Genomic DNA, 12,419 nt, shown 5'->3' on the forward strand with positions numbered 1-12,419 from the left:
ATTTTTATCCAAAATGAATCAGTGGACCTTACCTTGAAACTCTAGAGACCAAGATTTAGCATCAAAATAATCAAACAAAACTATACTACCTTCGCTATTTAATATAAGACTTTATTTGACTTTTATTTTGATCCTAAATATAAGACTCCAATCCACTTTGTCTTTCATATTTATATATTTTTTTCAATGTAGTCTTTTTAACAATAGTAGTTCTAGCTAATACACTTGATTAGTAAGGATATTTAGGAAAGATAACACCTATTTTACAAATAACTAACTTAATTTCTTTTCTTAATCTCTTCAAATTAGTCAACTAACTCTTATAATTAGAACCCGGTATTAAAGAAGTAAACTAATGAAATTGATTGGATGCGCAGGGCGACCGAAGCACTGCTGATTTATGAAGTGTATGAAAATTTGCATCGAGCTATTGTATGCAAACAAGTTACCAGTATCCATATTATTTTCATATGCAGGTTCGTTTCTCCATTCTCCTGCAGGGAGAGCTCATTAAAAAGAGGAAATCCATTCATCTGAAGCTTACACAACCCCTTCCCATGAAAACCCAAAACCCCATTTTCAGCCACCCAACTCTACAAATCCTAGAAAGATGCCATACTCTTGCCACTTTAAAGCAAGTTCATGCCCATATGCTCACAATTGGTCTCGCCCTCCACACATACGCTCTCAGTCGTCTTTCTCATTCAATCTCCAAGCTTTCCTTAACCTATGCTCTTCACATCTTCAGAAACATCCCAAATCCAACAATCTTCCTCTTTAACACTCTCATTTCTTCCCTCACAATTATCATAGTGAACATGCCCACATAGCCTTCTCACTTTATAATCAAATACTCCTCCGTAATAAACCACCCTAAGACCCAATAGTTTCACTTTTCCATCCCTCTTCAAGGCCTGTGCCTCTGACGGATGGCTCCATTATGGCCATCCCCTCCATACCATAGTCTTCAAGTTCTTGAGTTGAGCCCCCCCCTCTGATCACTTTGTCCAGCCTCTCTGGTCAATGTTTCTATGCTAGCCGGCAAATAAGCCAGTGTAGGTATCTGTTCAATCAAATCAGTGAACCTGACCTGGCCATGTGGAATACTTTATTAGCTGCTTACACGTAGTGCTAGTTTTGAAGATGCTGATATGTATTTAGAGGTGCTGCATGGGTTCAGTGAGATGCAGGAGTCTCAAATACGGCCTAATGAAGTTACACTTGTGGCTTTAATTGGAGCTTGTTCTAATTTAGGTGCTCTCTTAGCAAGGTGGTGGGCACATGCTTATGTCTTAAGGAACAATATTGTGGTCAACCGATTTGTGGGTACTGCATTAGTTGACTTGTATTCCAAATGTGGATTCGTGAACCTTGCCTATCAGGTGTTTGATAAATGCCTGAAAGGGACACATTTTGTTATAATGCTATGATTGGTGGGTTTGCGGCTCATGGTCAAGGGCATCAGGCACTTGAACTTTATGAAAAGATGAAGCCCGAGGGTTTAGCTCCTGACAGTAGTGCAACCATTGTAGTTACTTTGTTTGCTTGTTCTCATGTTGGATTGGTGGAGGAAGGCTGTAAAATATTTGAGTCCATGAAGAAGGCTCACGGTATCGAGCCAAAGCTTGAGCATTACGGCTGCCTAGTTGATCTTCTTGGTCGAGCAGGACGTCTAAAAGAGGCAGAGAATATGTGGGGAAAATGCCCGTAAAGCCAAATGCAATAATGTGGAGGGCTTTACTTGGGGCAGCAAGACTTCATGGAAATATAGAGATAGGTGAAGTTGCACTCAAACACTTGATGCAATTAGAACAGAAACTAGTGGAAACTATGTGCTTCTGTCCAATATGTATGCTAATTTCAATAGGTGGGATGACGTGAAGAGAGTGAGAACTCTAATGAAACATCAAGGGGTTAACAAAATTCCTGGATTTAGCTTAGTTGAGATTGCGGCGGGCCATGCACAAGTTTCTCACATGTGATAAAACTCATCCATTTTCTAAGGAGATATATTTGAAGATTGAGGAGATAAACAGAAGGCTACAAGAATATGGTCACAAACCAAGAACATCTCAAGTTTTGTTCGACATGGAAGAAGAAGACAAGGAAGATGCTCTTTCTTACCATAGTGAAAGGCTAGCGATAGCATTTGCTCTTTTAGCAACATCAGATTCAAGTTCTCCTATAAGAATATTGAAAACCTTCGGGTTTGTGAGGACTGTCATGCTAGCACTAAGCTGATATCGACTATTTATCAGACGACTATTATAGTTAGAGATCGAACTCGCTTTCATCATTTTCAGGATGGAACTTGTTCTTGCAAGGATTACTGGTGATATCTAACAGTTATACCTGTGCAGTGCAGTTTTGTTTGAACAAATTAATATGACATGGCTCGGCCTACCATTGTTATTTAGGGACTATATTCATAGATCAATTGTTAGATAACACATCAAAGTCACACATTTGATGCCTAAATAAGAAAATATATAAGCGTAAAGTTTGCTACTACCAATTTTTGTAAAACCAGAAAGTGATTTCTACCAATTGGCTTAAACTATTTTGGTGTAATAAATAAATCACACTTTAATACCAAACGTTCAATTAAATACGATTTTGGGACTTTATGTATGTTGCAATTTTAGATTGAACTTAATCATATGATCAATTAATGTTTTCCTTTAAACAAATATTTTTGGAATTATGTTTACGATTTTCTCTTGCCAAGACTTCTAAGTTTCTGTAGGCTAGGTATAACTAGGTCACCTTTCATAACCCAAAATTTAAGTTTCTGTAGATTTTACGAGTTATATATAACTAGGTTATCTTTTATAATTAGAAAATTTAAGGCGAATCTAATTTTGAGGAAGGTTTTTAGGTGCAAAGAATTCACCGACAAAAATGATTGAGGAAAAAACTTTGGTTTTACCAAAAATACATATTAAATATAAAGATAAACTAAATAAACATTTAATATGCTGCAAATCAACACAATTATTAATATAGGATGAGGAAAAAATATTCTTTACAAATATTACATAAATATTTATTATTTGTAAACTACAAATATTACTGAGAATATGCCTCGCAATGCTAAAGTATGCGGTCTAAATTTCTTGGATTCAGATTTGATTCTAAATTGGGAAAATGCCTAGGAACTTGGATAGATCCAGGCAAAAGAAAGACTCAAATCTCCTCTCGAGTGTTAAACGCAGTGAGATATAAAATTGCCCATTGGCAGACAAAACTTCTATCCCAGACCTCTAGACTTGCGCTCATCAAGTTGGCGCTGGCAGATATAAATATACATGTTTTTTCTGGCATCAAGCTACCAAAACACATCTGTGAACAAATTGACCCTTGTTGCATCAATTTCTTTTGGAGATCAACAAATATCAAGAACAAGGCGCATCTTCTTAGAAAAGGGGAAATTCTTAAACCAGTGGAGCAAGGAGGCCTAGGATTGAGACCCGCGGCAGTCATGAATAGGGCCCTTCTTGCTAGGAAAGTTTGGAGAGTTTTAACATCTGAAGAGCCTTCACTATTAGAATCTTCCTTGAAAATCAAATATATTGATGTCACTAATTTGATTAAGACACCTTACAATGCATCATGGATATGGAAGAGTATTTCTGAGAATGCAGGACTTATAATATCCAAACTGAAGTGGAGAGTTGGAAATGGCCTTTCCATTCCTATGAACCATCAGTTGTGGTGGCCAATGCAACAAGATCTAGCTGTCACATCAAATATTCGATATGTAGCTGATCTTTTAGTGCATGGCAATTCTTTTTAGGTTACGTTTGGTAGGAAGTATTGAAAATAAGAGATTATGATTAGGATTGTGATTGAGAAAATCTATTAAAAGAGTATTTAATATAAGAGATTGTTTGTTATATGGGATTAGCCAAACCCATGTATGTGGGATTGGAGAATATCATGAGGGGAAGTGGTATTCTCCAATCCTACCTCTATGAGTTTGCCTAATTCTATATAATAAGCAATTACTCATATTCAATATTATTTTAATGATTTTTTTCAATTACAATTTCAATCTCAATCTTAGTTTAATGTTTCGTACCAAATTGGACTTTAGAGTAATGTTGAGTGGAACTCATCCTGAGTTTATCAACTTTCTCCCAGTTCCTCAACTTCAGCCATTCTGTCAACTCCTCTCTCATTCATAGATATTTCGAATAAACTGGCATGGCAAAAAAATTCTATGGGGATCTGTAAGGTAAAAGATGAAGCATCTTTTTTAATTAATACTGATAATACGGTTCTAGATGATTTCTAGAAATTCATTTGGAAAGAAGATAATTCTATGGCAAGGGAAGAAGATATCTTTGATAGCTACTATCAAAGAGATACAAGGCATACACACTCTCTTTCAATTAGCATTTTCTCCTCAGGCTAATGTTGATAGCTGCCAATCTCATGTACAATCTGTCTTGAGTTATAACTTCCCAAACAATGAAGGTTGGGCTATCATTCTCTATAAATTCAAGACCCAGAATCACTCATTGTCATGGAATTATATGCTCTAACATATCATCATTATAAGAACTTTTATGGAGAATCAAAAATTACAACGGTCAGATTTTTTTTTTATTATGTTTCAGAGCTTCCCTTCTTTGAATTCAAAATTCTCAAATGTTTGTGCATTAGAAACTGTAGTCATTAACTATGAGTTGCGTGCAAAAATGTTTCATTAAAATTTCACCCAAGCCTCCTCACTCTGCTAATCTAGTCTGGAAGGATATCTTTTTCTTTTTATCTCATGTTAAAAGCTATAAATCTAGAGTAGTTTACCTTCCTTTATTTTTAAAATTTTCTTACAAAACTTGCAGGCTGTTATCGTTTGGAACTTTGTAACCCTTTTAATTTTAATATCATTTCGTCCTTTTACCCAAAAAAACAAAAAAGAAAAACATAGAAAGTGTTCAATTTTTTAATGTCAGTCATTGTGTCATTTTCCAGCATTAGGAACAGTGTTCTGTCAAGTACTCAAGTTAAATATTTTGCACCAACAAAATTATTAAATTATATGATTAGCTATGCCCAATCCCCATAGATCAGGATACACATAACATCCCTCTTCTTTTAGAAGAATCATTTGAAACCAAATAAATATAAATAATCCAGAATCCAAATCCTCCCCGTCATCGTTATTCTCGTTTGCTCCACTTTTTTTACTCAGTTCACAGCAGTTGAGTAAACTGTACAAGTTTCAGCGTAAAGTCCAAAAATATTTCATTTGTTGATTCTATTCCATTCCCACATAACATTGAATCGGTGATCTAAATCAGCATCCTTCAGTTCATCATCTACTTCAGCCATAGTTTCTTTTCTAATAAATACAGCAATCTGTGAGGCAAAGCCTGGTTCAACACCAGCTGTCCCACCAACCCCACTGAACTCCACATTGTAATTATGCCGTGCAGCTAAATCAGATGCCCAGCGACTGAATTGCTCTCTAGTCCACTCAAATTTGTGGTCATGATTGCGAAATCTACATGACGGTAACGAGGATTTTTCATCCAACTCCTCTTCCTGTTCCTGGCTTGCTGGATTAGACCGCTGAAGCACTACATTGTATTCATAATTTGGCGTTGAAATGATGAGAATCCTTGGACGAAAAGAACTTAATACAACATCACCAAATAGACATGCTTGGTCTTCTTCCATATGCTCAATGACCTACAATTTCACCAATGATTTGTATAAATTTCAGGCCAATCACAATTTCCACAGGGGGAAAAAATCATACGTCTAAAACAAGCAGATCAACAAGCAGTACTTACATAATACATGGTTTAATTTAAATTTAAATGGCAACAAGGATACTCCGAGTTGGTAATAAGATATTACAGAACATGCCTAGTGGTAAACTTGAATTTTGTCTCCCACACCGGATAAAGAAAGATCAGATCCCACTATTGACAATCAATCAAATCTCTACCAGTCTAGAGTTACTAGAATACAAATGCAAGCAAGTAGATGCAGAAAGAAGTAAACTCGGAAGCTGTCACGATTTGCATATTTCCTTATTGCAATTTTCCTCAGTCCAGAGTCGAAACCTTTAGCAGATTGCTTCCTATTGATCCCCACTTATTGAAACAGGTTGAATATTGACAAATTATCTAACAAAGATAATAAAGAGCATAACTAGCATATTTGGTCTCAGTCTTCAAGGTATAATGCTGGGGTCCTGGGTTCAAGTGCTAGTATAAGAAGCAGGAGATAATAAAGAATATATCCTAGGATCAATAACAGTTAAACCAACAGACATAGATGAGACGAGTGACAGAGCATAAATAGAAGAGAAGAATTTATGTTATAAAGGGTATCTTTAAATTTGGATGTACAAGTCAATCCAGTAAAAAGTAAAACGGGGAAGGGAGCACCTCTAAGCAAGTGCCAATATCAAATCCATGCAACCTGGAATCAAAACTTGTAATTGAACCTTCATAAAGAATAACAGATTTGATCCCAGCATATGGCACATCATCAACATCTGAGTTTGTAACTAATTTTGAATTAAGAACCTGCAGGATTCATAGCTATCATAAGAACCTAAGAGCTTAACTTCCCAAAAGGGAAAGGGATAGTGGGTACAATAAAATCATAATCAAATTCTGCATGGTTGAATAACGTTACAACTTTCACTAAATTATAGCATGAGATATATCACAAGGTGTTATTATTTTACTGTACCAAAAGAAGATGATAACTCCATGATATGACAACGTACTTAATACCTTAGCAGCCCGAGCAAGACCTTTTGGTGAAATATCAACACCAACAATTTTTTCCAGGGAAGTAGGATAATTTAACAATGCTTCCAGCAAACTTCCAGCTCCACATCCAAAATCAACCTATCACCCAGGAGAATATTAAACTCAAGTTTTAGATAAACCATAAAGATGAGAAGATAAGAAATTTATGTCTACCAGAGTTGCAGCACACGATTCTATAATGTGATGCACTGCAAACTCCACCCTTTGCTTTGAAAGTGGAGGGCTAAAAAGAGCTTGTTCCATCCTTTCCTCCATGGGTTCTGTTAACTTGGTCAAAGCTATTGCATATTCCATGAAGCAGGGTTCTGGTTAAAAAAAAAAAAAAAGGAGTATAAAATAACTGACAAAATAAGCAACTTCAATCCAATCATTTTTTAGGAGCAAGTCCTGTCCACTTTGCAAGTTCAACATCTTAAAAGCATTTAGTTTTAGGTCAATTGAACCATATCATGATTTAGAAAACCGTCAAGATATTAATAACAGGAGAAATTGACTTACTAGAAGACAACAAAGAAAGAGTTCTGGCTGAATCAGCCGCTGAAGCTAGAATCAATTCGGAAGGAGGTAACTCTGTGGTAAAACAAGCAGACTGGCCAACACACAACTGCATCACAACCCCCTCAACATCTGTTGTCACAGCACCAACCCCTATCTCAAACTCAAATTCTTCACAAGCTTCAATAAGTTCTTTCAGATTATCACCCTTTACAACCAAAGAAATAGAATACCTTATACATGGTATAGATCCATTGCATGGACAAACACCAGAATCTGACCCTTCAATCTTTAAAGAGCGCATTCCATATGCAGGTCCAGTACACAATGGACGCATGCATCCAAGCATATTAAGCTGAGTATTTCGTACCGATTGACATACAGCAAACTCTTTACAATGGTTTTTTGAATGAATCTGAATATTGAAGCTGTCTGCAGTATGATATAAAATCTCAAAAGGAGCGCTACTGTTCTTAAAATACTCATTTAGCCATGATAGAATCTTCAAACAAGCATTCTGTAAGGCATCATTCTGTTTCTTAAACTTGCCCTCCGGGGAACAAACAATAATTAAATCCTCAGACTTAGAAAATAATTTAACATCACATTTAAATGTGCATCCTGACACTTCTGATTGCTTTGCACCTGCTGTTGACAAGGCTCCTCTGACATGTTCAATCTCTTCTGTAGCTGAGCACGCATCCTTCAAGGAAGATCCTGATGATTCAGATGATCCTTTCAAAGGACAGCTTATGGGGGAGAAGACAGGTTCAAGTAGACGGTGCTGACGACAGAACATATAAAGGATATCTCTGGGAAGGGAACCCCTCCAGTTTGCTTTTGTTGTAAATGATGAGGGCAACTCAGCGGCAAATATTGCTTCTCTGGACAATTTATAGATCCCACTTGGTGTCTTACTTATAAGCATCCTGTGATAGCAATGTAGTAATGATTAAACGTTGAAGTTAGTTAATCATGCACAATTATTCAGTGAATAAGGATTGAGATGTGCAAAATTCACATGACAAAATGGGTTAAAATATACGTTAAGTTAAAGACAGAAGAAGACACAAACTCTTAAGGATAATCATGAAAGATATCAGCTTTCATCACTAGTAACTAGTTAGGTTTCAATAAATATGGCTTAAAATATTATGTGAGAGCCAAGGATTGGTTTTAATTAATATCTTTAACAAAGAGAATTTCAATCCTGCAAAATCACAGGGCAAGAAGTTTTGCTTCATACATACGTCAGAAATAGCTAGACGGCACCATCAGCATTTTAAGCATATAAAATAAGCCATTCGAACCCACATAGATATGCCTAAGTACGAGCACATAACTTAGGAGTTGAGGAGAATCTTTTCCCCCACTTCAATGAAATAACTAACAAGAGTCTGTTCCAGTTTTTCTGAAAACATTTGAGTTGACCATCACATTAAAACAAATGTGCAGGACATATTGACACGTTCAATTTGTTCTGATCTCTCAAGCTAACAAGATGCATCTGAAGGTCAAGATACCTGTAATATGACTGAACTGTTATGTCTTCATAAGAAAGATCTTTAGATTTCCATGTATATCCAATGGATGCCAATATTGCATCACCAAATATACATTGTCCAGACAAGTAACTAGCCCTTGCATTTAGAGATCCCTCAAAATGTAGAGTTTCCTTCACATTCAGCAAATCAGAAGATTGATCTAGACAAAATGATCTCGATGCAGCAAAAAATAATCTTGTTTCAGAAGATGCTTTACCCACATTTCTGCCAGAAACAACAAGTTAGACAATAACCAACTAAAATGATGATGATGAGAGGGACCCGAGTTTTACCCTACCTTGAAATCAGAACATAAGATGCATCTTCTAAATCAAGTTCTTTTGCAATGATATCTAGGTAGTAGTCTTTTGCAGAAATCCAAAGAGTCACTGTTTCGATAGGTTTCTCCGTTGAACTAGGAATTTTAGCAGCTGCAACTTGAATGCACTCTAGCATGCCAGCTTGAATACTTAATGACTCACTAATATCCTGGGGATAGGGACTCTGCTTTTTAAGCCAGAGATGCTGTTCAGAAGTAGAAAGAAATCCAGATAACTTTGTAGCGGCCCTCATTATGTACAAATTAACCAACAATGGATTTGACTCCACCGCAGGATTAATATATTTACACAAGTTAAAGAGCTTTGTGTCATAGACAGCAATGACAGAAACAGGAATTGACCCACAGAGATCACCTTTTCTCCACAAAGTTGCTCCAAGGTGACCACAGAGTGGATGAAGTGATGTAAGAAACTGCAGTGTTGAAAGGCAACAAAGAATGGGCTTAGACTGAAGCACAATTCAGCAAAAGATATAACTGCAACAACATAAAATCAATCAAATCCATTCAATTCCCTATTCATTAATTTATCATCATTGTGGCCAACGAATATAAGCATTCCTATCTTTGATTATTGACAGTAGACATGACTTTTTACACAAATCAGATGAAAGACCAATCAGAATGCCTGCCTTTTCTGAAAATAAGTATGCGATTCGAGCAACTAAACTTTCCCATGCTTCTTGTGGAGTGAGATCACTGGCCGTAGGATGGATGCCAAGCTGCATCAGAGTATCAAACAGCCAAATTATTATCATGGCAACATATTTATAGCCAAGGTTGCCAGGCCAATTCTTGGATGAAAGTAAAAAATTATAAAAGCTTAAGAGAAAACTATTAGTAATATCAAGCAAACTTACCAAATAAATGGTATCAGAATAAAATCATAACAAGGCAAAATCAGACAATCAACCACAGATTTTCTCTCAAAACGAAAAATAGTCAGCTTCAAATCCTCATGGCTAATGCAACTCAGCCTTAAGACCTCTATCCCAGAAGCATCAAAAGAAATATAAAAAATAGAACTATCCAAGCCCAAGCTCCTTACAAGAAATCAGTTTGGGGTAAAGAATTAATATACAGGTTTTACCTCTCCTTCCTTGATCATAAAGCGAATGTTTAAAGAGACATATAATTTTAAGAGAAAGCTGGATGAGGCCATATCTAGCAGTAAAGTTATAGTCCTAGGAGAAAACGCAAGTGAATTACAAATTATGGTAAATGTATACAAATCTACTTTTAATAGAAAGGACAATTAACTAAGTCAAACCTTTTCTAAAGCCATCTCCGCAGCCGATTGCTCTGCGTCCTTCTTTTTTCTAAAGGTCCCTGACACAACAGAAAGTTCTGGAAGCTGCAACAAACATCGATACAGGCAAGGACCCTTTTGTTGAATTAATCCAGGACACTCAGTGTGAATAGGCTCCTTTACTTCCTCTACTGTGAAGCAGGCCTTGCTGCCAAATTTTTGGTGTATTATAGCCTTAGGTGTAAGGGTTGTTTTCTTTAATTCAACAGCAGGATGCCCTTTTGTTTCCATTGTAAAGATCTGAGCATAATCTACTCTTGGAAAACAATGATCAAATGCCCATCCATCCTACATTATTAAAATTTGAAACTGTCAGGTTAACATTATGTCATTACTATTACGCCTAAAAAGTAATAATAATAGTAATAATAAGTGATAACTACCTATTAGCTTCAACAGAGTAAATGACAAATACAGCTTCCTATTTTCATGAAAAGCCAGCGGAAGGATCACAGGAATGCATAAGGTTTTAATTTAATTTTAGTAATATTCTGAAATCTTACTTGTAATAATACTTGTAAAAGCAAAGCTTTTCAGCAATTTCTAAACGTTGTTATCCACATTGAAAATCGAATATTTTAAATCCTTAAGAAATAACAAGCCAAATTTATAAACAAGAAGGTGCCACAACCAAAGGATTTTTAAATAGACAATTACACAGTGACCTAAGTTCCTCAGATATGCTAGTAGATTTTACATGTCTAATGGGAAAAATAAGTACAAAGAACAAATGACTGCCATATTGTAGCAACACTATCTACATAAACAGCATGAACAGCAATACTAGCACTACAATTCAGTAGATATGGACTTGACTGTGAAACATAAAAAGACGATAAAAATCATAGACAGAATAGAGGAAATATTATCGCAATTTAGAAGGGGAAACGATAATCCTAGCCCCAAATGTTTTGGCAGTAAAGGAACGGAGAAAAACAGAAGATAAGTTCACGAATCATTTATCTACACCCAGTAACGTTAAGAGCCTTCACGGGTCCCAATGACATTATCGAAATTCCAAATTTTCCTCCTTTTAGAATCACTGAGGAACTGGGAGAACACCAAAAGCCAATAATGCAATAGCCGGGAAACCATCCAGAGAAACGTGAGAAAGATTAAAATGGCCCAATAATTGGAAGCGAAAAATTAGGAGCAAGTTCAATGCACGAAAGCCCCTCCGAAGCAGAAGAAAAGACGACGACGACGACATCGCATAAAAATTAAAATGAAAAATAGCAGCGATGGTACCTTGGTTACGTTAACCAAATCCACGATGGACGCAGGAAAACACAGAGAGAGAAGCTTTAGAAGATCAGGTATAATGAGAAAGCTTGGAATTTGGAAAGGAAGGATTGTGATTTCATGAAATGGAATCAATTAGGAAGCAAGAGGAAGAGGAAAGTTTATAGCTTTATTGGGAGAAAGGAAGAGGTTTTGGAGGGGTTTTTGGGATGTTGGGTGGGCTGTTGGGCACGAAACGGACGCACACTGCCCAATATTCCATTCCAAGAAATGAGTTCACAGTCACTAACGGATCGTGCTGCCGCTTCTCCCACCTTCCTGCTTAAGTTTGATCCCCTTCCTCCCCAAGTTTGTTTTTAATTGACTTCACTGCCGTCATGTCAAGCCTCTTTTGACTGTGACTCGCATATTAATGCAATTTTCTTTTTCTTTTTGGCGTCAACATGCAATTTTCTTTTGACTTCATACAATTTAGTTAAAAAATTTAGAATTTACTTTTAAATTGGGTTTATTTAGTATTTTCCTTTCATCTAATTTTTAAAAGCATTCTTTTTTTTTATTCTTAAAAACAAAAAATGGAAATAACTTGGTTTGTTTTTTGTTTTCTTTTTTAAACTTTAGGAAGATTTTTAGATGAAAAATTTTCCCCCTTTTTATTAATATTAAAGTTATAATTATTTACAACAAGA

The 12,419-nt window shown here is 36.1% G+C and overlaps 1 protein-coding gene and 1 pseudogene across 1 annotated transcript; one reads left to right on the forward strand and one right to left on the reverse strand.

Annotated features, from left to right (window-relative positions):
- The first annotated feature begins 476 nt into the window (after positions 1–476).
- On the forward strand, positions 477–2,412 carry LOC114741236 (pentatricopeptide repeat-containing protein At5g43790-like; annotated as a pseudogene).
- A 2,695-nt stretch (positions 2,413–5,107) lies between these two features.
- Positions 5,108–11,936, reverse strand: LOC114741232 (small RNA 2'-O-methyltransferase). Its single transcript, XM_028929482.1, has 10 exons — positions 11,737–11,936; positions 10,450–10,776; positions 9,812–9,901; positions 9,138–9,592; positions 8,819–9,064; positions 7,299–8,224; positions 6,954–7,105; positions 6,762–6,878; positions 6,408–6,548; positions 5,108–5,700 (listed from the first exon to the last, which is right to left on the reverse strand). Exons 2-10 carry the CDS (start codon positions 10,717–10,719, stop codon positions 5,254–5,256), a joined length of 2,844 nt encoding a protein of 947 aa, XP_028785315.1. The 5' UTR covers positions 10,720–10,776; positions 11,737–11,936; the 3' UTR covers positions 5,108–5,253.
- Positions 11,937–12,419: the final 483 nt, after the last annotated feature.

Source organism: Neltuma alba, unplaced genomic scaffold, assembly GCF_004799145.2.
Source record: "Neltuma alba isolate B1F8T4 unplaced genomic scaffold, ASM479914v2 tig00003323_pilon, whole genome shotgun sequence".
Lineage (NCBI taxonomy): Eukaryota > Viridiplantae > Streptophyta > Magnoliopsida > Fabales > Fabaceae > Neltuma > Neltuma alba.

Excerpts from the sequence above, each read along its gene's own strand:
- LOC114741232 (XM_028929482.1), bottom strand. The coding sequence starts at position 10,719 with ATGGAAACAAAAGGGCATCCTGCTGTTGAATTAAAGAAAACAACCCTT. Across the intron at positions 9,593-9,811 it reads CATACTTATTTTCAGAAAAG|TTTCTTACATCACTTCATCC; the intron begins GCAGGCATTCTG and ends TCAACACTGCAG. Across the intron at positions 7,106-7,298 it reads TCTTTCTTTGTTGTCTTCTA|AACCCTGCTTCATGGAATAT; the intron begins GTAAGTCAATTT and ends TTTTTTAACCAG.